General features: G+C 43.9%; 1 protein-coding gene across 2 annotated transcripts in view; it reads left to right on the forward strand.

Annotated features, from left to right (window-relative positions):
• STX8 (syntaxin 8) overlaps positions 1-16041 on the forward strand; it is a 1659484-nt gene that overhangs the window by 154577 nt on the left and 1488866 nt on the right. For both annotated transcript variants that reach the window (XM_069654576.1, XM_069654577.1), the window contains exon 4: positions 12300-12410. In XM_069654576.1, the coding sequence (XP_069510677.1) occupies positions 12300-12410 (111 nt within the window). The remainder of the gene's footprint in view (positions 1-12299; positions 12411-16041) is intronic.

Genomic DNA, 16041 nt, shown 5'->3' on the forward strand with positions numbered 1-16041 from the left:
TCGTGCAGAAGGGATGTGACCTAGCAGTTGGGGCTGGACTGCCCCTTTTGGCGTGGGACCAAGCCTGATTTGCATATGGTCTTTACCCTTCTGTAATGGCTTGACAGGTGAAGAACGATGGTCTGGAGGGTTGCCCAGAGCAATGCCAGTGGTTAAGATTCTTTCTAAACCTTCAGGCCATCACCTCTTTGTTTTTGCCTAGTCAAAAGCTCAACTGTGGAGGGACACATAGCAGAGATCCGTTATGTTCTAACACAGTTGAGGGTTGCTGGAGCAAAACTCTCATTCCAAAAGGCACAGTGGTGCAGAACCTGTGTCAATTTCTGGGGGCATTAGAACTCCGCAGGGTCTCTGTCCCCGGAAAAGAAAGTAGAAGCGCTCCAGAAAATAAAAGACCCCACAACTCTGCGGGAACTAAGCAGCCTCCGTGGACTAATTACAGCAGTTCATTGAGGATTACGCAGAGATCACAAGACCCCTGATCCATCTTTTGAAGGGGGGGAGGTCAAGTGGGAGCGGGGTCCAGAACAAGCCGAGGCAGTAAGACAACTCAAAAGAAGCCTCTCACAAGCGCCTGGCCTAGCTTACTCTGTCAAAACAAGGAGTTCTTCTTGGAGACAGGGTTCTCAAATACATGCTTGACTGCAGTATTATATCAAAAGCATGACATGGTCAATAAAGTAATCTCTTATGCGAGTAAGACTTTATCCTCTGTGGAGGAAAAATTCAACGATTGTGAGAAAGCACTCCTGGCAACGGTGTGGGCATTAAAGAATTACCGCCCATTTATCCAGGGGGAACACATCATAGTGGAGACTCCACACCAACTTGCATGATTGTGCCAGAGAAAACTGTCTCGAGGACGAAAGTCTTAAAATCGAGGATAACATTGAGGCCTACCTTAATTCCCCACACAAAGCCTATGAAGAAGACCAGTGTGAGGGAATGCCCACGGTCTATGTGGATGGATGCTCTTACCATGTTGACAACAATGGGGAAAAGGAACTTGTGGCCGGCGTAGGGAATGCATGGGTGAATGATGCCCCTGAACCCTCTGCTGGGTACAAAAACGGTCCCCGAAGTAGTCAAGTGGCAGAGCTGATGGCTGTGCATCAAGCCAGCCTCACTGCTGTCCAACACCAACTCCACGAACTGGTCATAATCACTGATTCAGATTATGTACGGAACGGGTTCGTGGAGTACCTGGTTAATTGGAAAACCAGAGGCAGGCTATGTGCTAATAAACCACTGAAACACGGAAAATTAATACAAAATATTGATGATCTGGTCACCTCGAATGGGATGACCATCTACTGGAAAAAGATCAAGGGTCATTCTAAAGTAGAGGGACCAGACAAAACTGGAAATGACCTAGCTGTTCAGCTGGCTAAAACCAGAGTCATCCAAGGGGATCTACTTGAGATTGTGTCCCCGTTGGGGGACATCCAGGTCACTGCTATCACTAGGTCCCAGACAAATGCTCGCAATTAACTCTCAACTGCACAATGGAGTAAGGAGACCCCCAGGTGCTGATTTGATTATGGCGCAAAAAGGGGATCCAATAATTGGTAGGTTTTATCAACACATTGAGGACCCTGAGAACTTTCCCCTGACGGATACTGATTACATTGGGAAAGATGACCTCAAGAGTGTTGATGAAATGTCCAAAAATGTTCTGAATCCAAGACGGTTTGTTGGTGAGGAGATACATAGCTGGCCATAACCAGTTGGTGGTCCCCACCTCATTCCGAAGCCTGATGCTAAGTCACGCCCATGATGCGGCCACAGCCGGTCATAGGGTGTTTCATATGACACTAGAAATCTTGCGAGAGGTTGTATACTGGCCACACATGGGGCAGGACGTCGCCAATACTTGAAGGGGTGTCTTGTGTGTGCACAATTTCAGCCAACATCACTCACACACCGGGCTCCCCTCCAAAAGAGGGGGATGGCACTGCCTTGGTCAGATTTCCAAGTTGATTTTATCAGGCCCATAATTCGCTCCTCTAGGGGGAACAAGTACATGTTGACCGTAACATGCATGTTCACTAAATGGGTGCAATATCTCCCGGACCCAAATTGCAAGGCAGAAAGAGAAGCTGCCCTGATGATCAACCACATCTTCTCGTGTTTTGGACTACCCCAAAGGATTGAATCAGTCCGAGGTAGTCACTTCACTAGCGAAGTCCTGATGGCCATCAAATCTACCCCTTCTTCTGCAACAAACATGTCTCCATTTGAGCTGATGACTGGACGAAGGATGGTGCTACCCCAGCATCTGCTCTACAGAACCCAAGAGCAGACCTTGATAAGTGCTTCCACAACTCATGAGTATGTTGAGAATCAGAGAAAACACCTTCAACATGCTTTTGCCTATGCTCAGCAGAATCTAGAAAGATCTGCAGACAGTATGAAGACCCACTATGATCTTAAGACAACTAGAAAAGAATACCAAGTAGGAAACTGGGTCTACTTGTACAATGTCAAAAGGAACCAAGCTAAAGAGCACAAATTCCTCCCAAGTTGGCAGGGTCCTTTTGAAAATGTGGACAGAATCTCACCAGTCGCCTACAGAATCTGCATCCCCAAGGGCAGTTTGGCAGAAGGGGACGATAAGTGGGTCCACATAAATCAGCTGAAGAGTTGCCATCCCAGGCATACTTTGCAGCAACTAGAGGAGCCAACTGGAAACCCAGAGAGGGAAAGTCCGGATCCCTAGAAGAATCCACCTGTTAAGACCATTAGTAAATACAGGCGGGGAATATTGTAAATTGTATTCAATGTATGCATCTGCCCCACTACACTTTCGGGGACTAGTAGTGGGGAAATGTCCATAACATGCTCTGTTCTGTCTCATAGCATTGGAACTAAGAAATTCTAATTACCAAGGAGGACCACTCGGGGACCGGGAGGAAAGACCCAAGGAGCCCGGGGTGCTGTTCCATACTCCTAACCAGAACCGGCGAGGAGAGCGTGTCTGACTGGAGAACCAGCTAACTTTCACCACATGGACCAAAGAAAAAAGAACATCCCAATCTCCTGACTTCCCCTTGACGAGCACTCAACCTCAAGTCGGGGGGGGGGGAGGCTCTGTGGGATGTACTGACCCAGTTCTGCTCTCCTATGCTGCATCACTCTGTTATGATGGTGGGGCCAGAAACAGCAAAATGGCCGCAAAATCTTTGTGCGCGCCAAAACCCCTGAAAATAGCGTTTTTCAACCCACAAATAGATGGCTGCCCAATCTGCCACGCATGTTGTCAGTGGTGGAACGGAGCTCTCACAACTGAAATGTGTCACTAGGCCCCACAACAATGGAAAGTGGCGTGCAGAATGAAAAAACAGTGCTTTGCTAAATGAAACTCCAAATATTGCTTGAAATCAATTTTTCTTTGTTGATGAAACTTCAGAATGCCGGTACAGAACACCTTCAAATATTCAAAATTCTTGCTGGGTGCTACAATTCACTTAGTTGAAGGAATCACTGTGAACTTAGTGTCCTGAAAGGCTAAGAGCATAAGAAAATCTCCACAGCAAAAGTGGCCTGTCTGTGGATCTGTCAAAAATCTGTGTGCAGCAGAGGGCTGCTGTGATGACAGCTGTCGGGGGCCTGCCTGATTAAACTTTAACAGGTATAAACTGAAAATCAAATGTTTGCAGTCCAAGAGGCCTCTACTGATAGTAACCCTTATTGTAACTGTTTTGATTCCATGGTTTAAATTCTTGAATGAGAATTCTAGCTGTTATTTGATACAAGTTTGTTTTGTGCTAAGGAAAAATCAACAGAGTTAACAATTTAATTAAACCTGACTGAAGCTGCCAAACTGGAATAGCAGGTTTTCTCACAGAAACAAGGTCTTTCCCCCCAGCAGGAAATCACGCAGAGGTGTTAATTACAAGGTAGGAAAGAACGTGGTCTACAGAGGCAAAAGGAACAATGACACGCTGCAGAGCAGGAAATTCAAAGTGTGACGACAGTCATAAATGGCCTCTGCAAGGAACAAACTTGGGGGATGGCTCATGGGCTTCCAGGGAGAGACCAAGGGGTGGAGCAAAACAACCATTTGTTGCTTAACATGGACAAAGAACATTAACAGTTGTTAATGTAATTTCTGGATGCACGGTTGAAGAGGTGCCAGAACTGTGTGACAGGTTCTGGACAGCAATGGAAAGAAATGTGATTTTACACAAAAAGTATTTCCGCTAGAAATGCAAAACTTTATACACTTACTCCCATGTTAGACATGCACGCTTGTAGAAATTTGCTTGAAAATTGGACATTGTGTTCCTAGCAAAAAGGGCAAAATTCTGTGAAAAGCGGAGACAAGATCCCACAGCTACAGAGTTTTGAGGAATAGTTGCTAGGTAAAATATGTAATCTGTATATGAGATTTTAATAGAGGTTGCACAAGTGGAAATATGTATTTTGCCGAAAGTTGATATTGTGTTCCAGGGGCTACGGGTGGATTCTCAGCCTCATAAAATCACACCATAAGGCAGAGAGTAGACTCTGACCCAATCACCTTTCAAAGGGGCAAGCTTAGGCTAAACCGGCCCACACACCCCCTTGATGATGGCATTTCATAGCATAAATGGGGACAGCGCACCACACATGGACAGGCAGATTCACTCACTACCCTGATTCTGGCGGAGCACCCTGCTACTGACCTCTACATCTTCCTTGCTCCAGACTCCAGAAGCTTGGCAGAGAAAAAAAAAAGGCCCACTGCATAGCTGAACCATTCTCAACTAGGCCTCAAATTCCAGAACCGAACCCCACAAGCCTAAGGGGAAGCAACATAATACAGCCGGGCTGTGCTGTTACTGCTTGCTTGCTGAAAAGAAATAACCTCAGAACCAAGAAGGGCAGATCCAGTACCGTCCTGTGCCATGCTGTGACCAGAACGCTCGCTGACACTGCCCAGTCCGATGTGCCTAGCCGTCTTTCCTAAACCAGATCCAATCCCTTGACTCCAAATCAATGTGATTCTCCCGTTATCGCTATTATCTCGGAGTGAAAAGTTTTCCGCAAATTATCGTGTTGGGAAATGTTTACATGTGTAAAACGGCTTTTAATTGCTTCTGTCTTGAATTTTAAGTTTTCAATTGTTTTCCTGGGATTAAACATTGCTTGCGTTTGTGTGCAGCTATCCAAAGCGGCTCCCATAAGAATGTATAACAATTTCAGCAATTTGATCATATTTGGTGTTTTTGCCCAGTCCATTCTAAAGAGAACGGTAAAAGCCATTTTTACAGCTGGATAGTCCACTCCGTTTTTCTCTTGTTTTTGCTGGGGGAAAGTGGGATTGATATTCTGTTTGAATTCTGCCATTCCTGAAAACCTGTTCTCTCCTCCTATCTCTGTACATTACCTATTGGGGGGTTGAGGGGTGTGCAGGGGGAACCTCTAACCACAGTGCTATCAGATCTGAACCCACACAAAAGTATTATTTTATGTGCTAAATTGTTTTGCTCACTACTTACTCCTCGTGTATTAAATAGATTATTCAGTGTTACCTCACCCCATTGATGATTGTTGTGTACCTATTGTGATTAGATTTTGAATACATAAATAAATATTTACCTTTGCAAACCAGCCTGATTCCTGGTTCAGTGTGACCGGGGGGGTTCCAGCCGAAGGGCGTGATATGAGTGATATATCGTTCAGAACAATGAACTTTTAGACAAAAATAAATAAGGATTTCAGTTGTGCACTACATGCTAGGCGTTGACTTGGTTGTGTGCCGGATTGAAATCACTTACACTACAAGCCATAGCCTCCCACCCCATACCTGGTTATACACTCTTTTACAACTCTTCTACAATAATTGTCAAGCAATCTGTTACTCTATAGCTAGATGTATGCTTTATAAAACCATTTACATTCATAGATGCATACATAGTCTGGGCTTATTAAACGTACAGGCCCAGGACTCGCCAGCTCCCCTCCCCAACAATTTCTTTGGTTCGAACATTAATATGTCCAAGGCTGTAAGGAAAATTAAGTTGGCAGGTAGCAACTTCTTTGCCCCTGTCCGCTACGTTTAGAACCAGTATGGTGAACTGATTCATCACAAAAAAATCCCTGATTCATGTGTGGTATTAACTCAAACTGGCCATAACCTCTAATATCTCCAAGCTCTTCCGATCCCTTGCCTAATGATTAATCCAGAAGACCACCAATAGCATTCCTTTTGAAATTTGGAGAATGTTTTTCTTCACCTTTTTATAATCCCAGCCTTGAGGGGTTTAGTTGTCTTTTAGGAGGTCCAACAGGCTCACCCCCCAGGACACCTATGGCGGCTTTGATGTATCTGATGGTGTCATCCCACCTTTACCAGCGATAGCCTCTCCCTATGTGGCCTGGGAAAGGTAGAAGCTACCTCATCCTGACCCTGGGGGCGGCTATTTGAGGGAGGGACACCTAAGGGGAGGCGACGCTGAGAGGGCTGGAAAGACATCAGATGAGACATGGTATTCTCTTTCCTTTCAATGATCTTCCCTCAATCCCTCATGCCTTTATGGCATACTGTAATAACATCTTACAACATCCCACAAAGACTGATGACAAAACCTTTTAAGAATTTACAATGGAGTAAAACAGTAAATAGAGACCAAGAAGAGGACTGCTGAAAGAGAGATCACTTGGGTAAACCAAAATGAGCAGTCTAGTGTTTTGACAAATCAGATTGGTTCCAAACAACTCCCTTTCCCAAAGCTAGAGTTCAAATGCAGTACAGCTGACATGCATGAGAGAGTTCAACCGGATTGCTACTACCGGGAAGCCAAGCTGTCAGCCAGATAGTCGAGCACAGAGATGACAGATGGAAGCAGAGAACTCTTCCCAGCTCGGGCTGGGATCCCGGAGTGTGGAGAACGAGGCAAGGCAGTGGCACAGAGAGAAGGGAAGGTAGAGGCTGGCTCTGTTACGCATCCCCGAAGGCAGTGGAGACACCGAACTGGGATGCAATTCTTTGCGTTAGTGAGGGAAAACAGAGCAGCGAGCAGACCTCCTTCCGCCGCTAGGCAGTACCGCCCACACCGAATGCAAAGGACACGAGAGAGGGCGGAGAAACCAGGGAAGCCATTGCAAAGCCGGTGAGCCCACGGTCGAGGGTTGGGACACCGGGTTTTGGTTGGGGAACGTATTCCCTACCCACGGTTTTCCATCCTAAGTGTTCATCATAGTCCCAGTACTTGGGGGAGTTGGACGTACACGTATTAATAACATTGAAAGATAAACAAGAAAGAGGAGGTAATGTACGCCCTTTTTGTTCTTGATATTGATGAACATTGTGAGACGTCTGGCAGGAGAGTATACCAGGCCACCTGCAAGTCTGGGACTGGCACCCAAAATACAAGTTGACCTTAAGAAAGAAAAGACCTGCCAGGAGAGTATACCAGCACAGTGAAGGTTTGAAAGCTCAAGGGAAGATCCATGCCCCTTGGAACTGCGTAGATGAAAAGACCTGGCAGGAGAGTGTATACCAGGTGTAGTGAGAGTCTGGGACCCACACCCAATTGTGATGAACTTTGATGAAACATTAAGTAAAGTACACATTATTGAAGAACTGAGAAGGTTCAAGGGAAGACCCATACCCCTTGAGGTGGTAAACTGTGAAGAGAACAGAAGAAATCATAGGCAAAGGGAGACCCCCCGTTATTGATTCTAATCTGGCATCGCACACCAGAGCAGGACTCTTGCCCTTAGCCTAGGAGATAGCGCAGTTAAAATACTTTTTCTTTATTTCCTAGAATTCGGATTGAGCTGGCACTCAACCCGTCTCACACTCCCTTTTACAAATACCCACATCACAATGGACCATGAACTAGGCCGGTGGGTGGTAATACAATATTTATTTTAAATTCAAAGAAAATCACACAAATTCAATATTGGGCAGCAATCACCAATGGGGTGATAATTACAAGATAAAATTATGAAATGCACTTAGTTGGACCTTCTACTAGAACATATCCAAAGCACAAATGAATGGGAACAATTTTACTGTTCGGGTAGGTAGCACCCGAGTTAAGATTTCCCCCTGCAATTCTCCCTCAAACCCCTATTAATCGAATGTTGAGTGGTTAGAAAGGAGCAGCAAGGAGTCTGGTATACTAGGCAGCAAACTCAATTAGAATCCGACCTTCCCCCACAAAATGAGAGGCAAAATCGGATTCAAAACCCTTTGCAATTGCATAAATAACACTCAGAATCGGTAAATAATTAATTTACATGTGCAGTTGAATAAATGCAGTAAATATGATTTATAACAGTAGCAGAGATGTAAGAACACTAGCAAGCTACAAGGCGAGATATTAACAATGGGCATACAGTTCAGGAAATCCACTTTGAAGTGACAACACAGTGCAGCCGAATCACATGCGTAGAATTTGCATTTTCTTACCTTCACAGATTTAAATGTCAAAACGGTTTGAAAAACAGGTAAAATAGACAGAATCTGAATGCAGTTTTTATGCTAATTGACAGATGCACATCACAAGGATAATATGCAAGTGAAAGAGTGACTAACTTAATGACAGGATGAGATTCTCAAGGGGAAAGTAAATTTGGTTTTAAAAATAAAAGCAGTTGACAGAGAAAATCGGTTTGGAAAGGAAAGGACAAGTTTCACTTAAACTAGATTTAGTGGCTAGAAAAGAGAAACGCCACCCGTGAACAGAAAAGTTACGCTGCAGTTGTAACCCTTCACACAGTGTGCCTCTTTTTAGGAAGAATGAATTTATTTAATCAAAATAGTACTAAGGACTTACAAATGACAGAAATGAGTGGAAGAATTGCGCTAACACTAGGAAATCAAGCACAAGATGCACAGAGAATTCTGACAGTTCTAAACAAGTTATCAGGGTATTGATGGGATTACTTAGAGAGTGGAACAAAGACAAGGTATCAAATGGGGTATGCGATGTGTTGCTATGGGATGGGGTGATATCACATCAGCACTTTTTGGGATTTGTGACAGCCAACCGGGTTTCTGGACACCAAGGCAATATGGTCACGGCGGCGGGGCTCTCCTAGAAGGAAACGGCTGGGCCTGCCTGGTCACTGGATAGCGAGGGTACAGCTGGCATGCAGGTAGTGGGGCAAGAAGCCGGTCTGGTCACAGCATAATCTCAAAAAGGAAACCACTGCTTTTTCCCCTTTCTTCATGAGTTATTGGGATTTTCAGTGGGGTTTCTTTTTGGATCAGTGGTCCTGAACGGGTCAGCTATGCTCTGGCCTGGCAATGGGATCTGGAATCTGGCAGGATGAATATGGAATATCAGGATACGCAGGAGTTGGAAAATTTAGAAGAGTGTCCTTTGTCTCTGTGAGCCTCTACCTTTTATAAGGTGGGTGTCATCACAGGATTTATTGTTGGGCAGAACTAAGCTAGACCTACCCCGAAGGTCAGCCTATGTTATGTCGCCTCCTCCTTAGAAGCAGATTGGACTGAAGGAGTGGACTCCGTTTTATGGGGTTGTGTTTTTATGAGGTACAGAGCCACCCCACAGTCATTTTTGCCAAAAATCAGTCAGGACCTAAATCACACATTTTTACAGTTGTGGCACTTTTGCAAATCACATGGGCAAATGACATATTCCACACAGAGCATAACATTCCAACTCCCAGTTCTGTATGACATTGTTTCGTCCTTCTAATCTTTCACCATTTTTGGTGGGAAATATTTCACCTACAATTCTATAACTTTATACATGTGTACATATTATCATAGAGCATGCTTGCATTAATTTCTAACGTTCCACCATGGATACTTTTCCCATTATTTAATTTTGTCTGTTGTTTGTGTCCCCTACATCCTACGGAAAGCTACAATGTCTTGTTTTAATGCCCCCAAAATCATATTTAAACTGTTAAACCTTTGCATTACTGCGTTGTCCGGTTGCAGAAATAAAAGTCCTAAGTTAATTCAGAACAGTCTTTTGCCCCAAATTGGCTAGCATTTGTCTCCCATATACGGACATACTTCCAAATGTTGCTCTGCAGTGGCCTTTGAGGTTCCCCAGTTGAAGTTGAGGGGCAGTGTTGCTAACAAAGTCACATCTAGGTGTCCCAAAATCTATTGTATCAGCTTGAAGCACTGCCACAGAGTCTGATGAGCATGTTGCATTCTTCCTCTTGGTCCTTTTATAGTTTCCAAGGGGCTGGCAATTTGGGGGGGAAGGCAAGAAGCAAATGTCCTTTGAAGCCAGGCCAGTAAAAATCTGTTCTGTGGCTTCAGCACAGTAAATGTATTTATTTATTTATTTTTTCTTTCTGAACCGGAAAGCAAATCTGTTGGAATTAAATATCGCATATGCGTTTACCAACAAAACCCCCCTCACATTCTGTGCAAAGACAAGGCCTTAACTCAACATTTCACTTTTGAACAGCATTTTCTTTGTTTGTCAAAAGCACATTTTACACGTGGGCTAATTCTGCTGGGATGTCACTTTCAAATGCAGCCTTCTCACATTCATTTTCTGAATCTTTCCAAAGCCCCAGTCATGTTTCTAATGCACAGGCATCTGTCCAAATAAAGATCCCTTGAAACTGACATGAGCTAGGAGAGAGAGGGCTTTTTATAAAGAATTTAGTTGTAATATTTTGTTGCAAAGTAAAGCGTTTTGCGTACGGCTTGAAGTGAAGTTGCTTTGTTATTTCACAGATGTTGCCTGACACAGGATCCCAACCTGAATATGGTTGGGCATAGCTGTATCTCACTGGAACCAACTGTGTATTGTTGAACAGATGAAAAAGGGCATCAGGCACAGTCACTTTAAATGTAAAAGATTTCATTTTTCAATGGGAAGTTTTGAGCTAGCGGCAAAGCAGCGCTGCTTTTCAATTCTTTTCTTTGGTGCACATAAGGAAAACACTGGCAGCCTTTCTCGGGGTATTCCATCTCGCCCCATAGGTGCTTGGCAAAGACAGCGCAGCCAGTAGTTTTGATGCCAAGGCAATGGTGCGCAAAGGAGCCAGCACAGCCATTCTGCTGGCATTGCTGAATTGCAGCTTGGTGATGGAGGGGAATTCTGCTGGGTTGGTAAATGTACCCCACACCCCTTTTCTTTGTGGAGATTGTGGAACTTTTGTTGTGATCTGAAGAAATCTTAGTGCAAGGGCAACCCCTATCCTTTGAGTTTGTGGAACTTTGAGGTGAAGCTGGTGCAAATACAAAACAGAGACTGGGGTTGGAACTTTATGACCTACGAGCCAGTGGCTTCAACACATTTCCCTTTTGCACATTATATTTAGTTCTAAAAAGTGGGGGTCGGGTTAGGAGATGGACACAAGACTAAACCCCTCTTAGTCATAGGGATAGCAAGGAATTTCCCCATCCCTTATTTTTTTTTATAACTGTTTATAACAACCAAAATGACAACATTGTTTCTGCCTCTTCTAATTTCTCAAAGAGCACATGCCCAGGTCTCCCTATTCCCTTTAAATGAGGTACTCATAGGCTATCTGTCTCAAGCTTCTGACAAAGCCTTAGGTCTTGAGCCTATCCCATTTGATCTGTTGTTAAGTGAGTCTAGCATCCGTGCCGTTTTCTGTGCTTCTGGGTTAACTTGATCATGAAGCCAAGATCCTTTACCCATTCCTGGACATGTTCTGCTATAATTCCATCTTAGAAGAGAGTGGCCAAAAGCTGACCTTGCTAAATACAGACCAAACCCTCTCCTGGATGCCACACTTCTAATCACTGAAATATATTAAATTGGGCTGAATTTTAAATGTGTATTATCTGAAAATCTGGATTTTCCCAAGCTGTTCTTTACATTTGAATGGGGGAAAGCAGTAGGTAAATATAGCGATAAGTGATCTACCTTTACTTACTTCCTGTGTGTAACCTAAGTCAAACTTCTGCATAAATTGTAAATATGATTTGCTCTGCATTTCTTTTTTTATCATCGTGCTGCCTTGTGAAAAATAAAATAAAAATGATTAATGATAGTTTGGAGATAAAACCAAAGGCTTGGCGATAATGTGTAATAAGTGGGCACTATTGTTTTATTGGCATATTTATGATTCATGAACATGTTACATCTTCTTATTTTGCTTACTGAAGCAATTGAGTGAACCTTTAATTAAAAAGGACCATCATATTGACCTCTTAGTGTATACTACTCTGAATTAAATTTGCATTTTTTACCTTCTGTTGTTGGGGGGTGGGGGGGGAGTTCATGCACTGAGATGAGTTTGATGTATTGGACATTTGTATGGTGCCTATACGCAAGTGTTTACAGTTGCACCAGAACCATGGAGAAATCATGTGGACCTTGACCAAACATCTGCAGAACTCAGCTGGAGGGGGACCGGAGGCAGAATCTAGTGGATGAGCTGCTTACCCGGGAACGGCAGTTGCAAGCCTCCTTTAAGAGCGATGGCTCAGAGCCCGACCTGATCAGGTACTGTCTTGCACAGAGTGCTTCTGGGCATATTTAAAAAAAATAATGCACATTTGAAATACAGGTCTTGTTCAATTAAGAATTACAACAATGTACATATAGGATTTGTGGTATTTACACCTGATAAGGGAAAATGGTGCACATCCTGGACCCTTGGGTGTGAGAATTCAGTAACACAACCTCATCCTTCCAATCAGTTTACATTGGCTGCAAAAGGGAACCAGCATGTGGACATAGAAATCCGGCAGACTCCATATAGGACAGATAGGCTGTGAACGACTATTACAACTGCTAAGTTTGGCAAAAAGTAATTCTTGAGCTAGTTTTCATATGTTGTTGGATAGGGCATGAATTGCCTTTCACTTTGAGACAGACTATACTTTTCAATCGGCTGATGATCTTGAAATTACAATTAAGCTTATATTTATGCCCCAGGGATAGATGTGTTTCTTCGTTACCTGTCTTTCTCTTTTCTGTACACCCTAACACCTTAACTTGAACCTCAATGGTGCCTTGTACTTTCATCCACTGACTGACAACTTAACCACTCTATACAAAAGAAACTATGGTATTCCTGAGGACATCAAAAACATGTGCAGCTTTATGTCCTGATGTGTAGAGCACTACTGACAGAGGTCTGTGGCTGCTCCGGCCCTGGTATATTGGAGACTTCCCAGCGCCATGGAGAAGTTCCACAATATTCTTTAGTTTTGAAAGCATATTATTTCAGGCTCTGGCAGTTTGCACTGAGGAAAAATGTCCTCTGTCTTTTCCTTAATTAATCAGAAACTTTTAAGGAGTAACAGCTGAAATGTCTCCTGACATATCTTTTTAATCGTTCCTTCACAATCACTGGTCTGAGATTATAGTAGGGGAGGAAGGATAGCTTAGGGGCAACGCGTTTGACTTGGAAGCAAGACAACACAGTGCAACCCAGGCTCGAATCCCGATCCCACGCTTGGAAACCACTTGCGTTATAAAAGAACAATTATAATTATAATAGTAAGCCCTATGCATCAGACGCTGGCCTTTGAATCTAATGGTACCCTGCAGAAGCTAGATTACTGTACTGTTTCCAGGTGTATCCATCTCATGTTATCCATTTTCTGATTCGCAATTCCTTTCTCCACCTCACTCACACTACGTCTCTGTCCCAAATGAAGATTGTGCAATTAGCGAGCCTTAAAAGCTCAGCCTTATTGCATTGGTAAAACCCTGCTTTCATTTCCTTCCTGGTTTCTATGTCTTCCTTCACCTTACCTGTTCCCTCTCCTCAAATCCTGGAGGACTGATGTTTAAGAAAGATCTACAGTGTCTTTTGGTATTAAATCAACTATGCTTTCATTTTCTATGCATTACCGAAACTTGGATTCAACCTCAGAATACAACTGTTGCCGCCTCTCACTTCTTCTCTATCCTCTTTGCTCGTGTTCCCTGAGCCAGTAATCGCGGAGGGTGCACTGGCATTCTCTATCGTTCTTCTTACTCTTCAATTCCTCCACCTGTCACTATACCAGTCTATTCCTCTTATGAATTTACTTATAAAATCTTTACTTCTCCTCATGCTCTCTTTCCTTACCTATCATCCCCCTGGCCCACTTGGCGCCTTCTGTAATGATATTGATCTTCTTCTTTCTCACATCTTGCACAGTCCAACTCCACTTGTATTACTAGGAGATTTTAATCTTCATATTTCCTCCACTCACTCGGCTTCTCCTTTTCTTTCTATTCTTGATTTTCATCTGCTGTCACCTCTCCCCACTCTGCCTACCCACATTTCTGGTTCCCCGCTAGATTTAATCTTTTTCTCTGCTTTCACTGCTTCTTCTGTACTAGCTCTACCTGTTTACTTGTCCGATCACCACTTACTTTGTTTCACTTCTGTCCTCTATTCCCCAGATCCCCTCTACTACTCTTCCACCTAAAACATTCCTTTGACGCGATCTACGCAGTTACAACTCCTCACTTTTCCATGACACTTGCACTGCTATTCTTCCCTCTTCAGCAAACTTGTCTTCTCTTACTGCTGATGAGGCATCTCCTCATCTCTCTCTCTTGGTCTCGACCAACTCTGTCCTCTGTCTGCTTTCTAGCCCACTCGTAAACCTTCTCAACCCTGGCTTTCCCCTCATCTTCGTGCTATGCGACATCTCCACCGGAGGTTGTAAAGGCGTTGGCTTAAAACAAGATCTTCACCTAATCACTTATTTCTCCTCTCATGCCCTCTGATAACTGTCTTACCTCTGCTAAATGAAACTATTTTTCGGATCACCTTCACAATCAATCTACCCATCCTCAACGTCTTTTTCAAACTCTAGCACGACGCCTCTCTCCCTCTTCTCCTGATCACTCTATTGTACTCTGTCTGCATCTGAATTTGCTCACTTATTTTCCTCTAAAGTTAACTCACTGCAACAAGAAATCCTAAACTCTCCTTTCGCAACCACCATATTTGCACCATGTCCTACTCCATCGGCTTTCATCTCTAGCTTCTCTCCAGTTTCTAACTACTTCTGTTAGCCAAAGCTCATCCCACTGCTGCTACTACTGATCCGATTCCATCTGCTCTCTTTCCTAAAGTTTATCCCCTTCTTATACCCGTTCTTGTTTACTTCTTAAACATCTGTTTTAGGACTTCTGTTTTTCCTACAGTCTTGAAACATGCAACGATTATCCCTATTCTGATAAAGCCTCTGCCAACCCTCTTATTGTTTCTCATTTTTGGCCTATCTCCCTCTTAACCTACCTTTCTAAACTCCTGGAACGTCTTGTTTATTCTCAAGTCTCATAATTTGTCACTGATCGATCTCTTCTTCCTCTTCTTCAGTCTGGTTTCCGTCCTCGTCACTCTACTGAGACTGCTCTGATTTGTGTACTTAACTCCCTTCTCTTAGCCCGTTATTCTAAACACTCCTCTTTTCTTATTTTGCTTGATTTATCTGCTGCTTTTGACACCGTGGATCATTCCTTGCTCTTGGCATCTCTCTCCTCCTTTGGTCTTAGGGGTTCTGTTCTCCCCTGGTTCTCCTCGTATCTTTCTAATCAAAGTTTTGAATGGATTGTGTCCTCCCAACGTATCCCTCATCTATGACATGTAATGTCCACAGCTTTGCTGGTTCTGTAATTTTTTCGGCTGGGGGCGCCCTTGCGTCAATGGCATTGGGTAGATGTCCATCGAAGGCCTCCGTCGAGGGTGACGTCATCGGATGTTAAAAGTAGTACGCATGGCGCTCGTAGCCTCAGGTCCGTTTTTTCCGCAGACGTGTTTGCTTCGAGAACTCCGCGCGATTTGTGTCTTCTACTTTGTATTGTGCTTTTATGTCTTCTTCTTCCACCTCGACGACCCCGCGGTCTGGCTTCAAGAAATGTGGGACTGTGGCTCCAAGATGTCCATCACGGACCCACACTGTATCTGCTTGTGGTGCCTGGGCGATGACCACGCCACGGACGACTGCTCGAAATGTCAGTCGTTGACTGCCAAGGCCTTGCAGGAGCGGAAGGGGAAATTGAAGGTAGGCCGTGTTTTCCAAGCCTCGTAAATCCAAATCTACTGGTATGTCGACCGACGAGTCGAGAGAGTCTCCTCGTCTGAAGACGTCCAGGAGATCTAGGTCCCGGAGCGGTTCGCACC

This window comes from Ambystoma mexicanum, chromosome 3q (genome assembly GCF_040938575.1).
Source record: "Ambystoma mexicanum isolate Mex_15411 chromosome 3q, UKY_AmexF1_1, whole genome shotgun sequence".
Lineage (NCBI taxonomy): Eukaryota > Metazoa > Chordata > Amphibia > Caudata > Ambystomatidae > Ambystoma > Ambystoma mexicanum.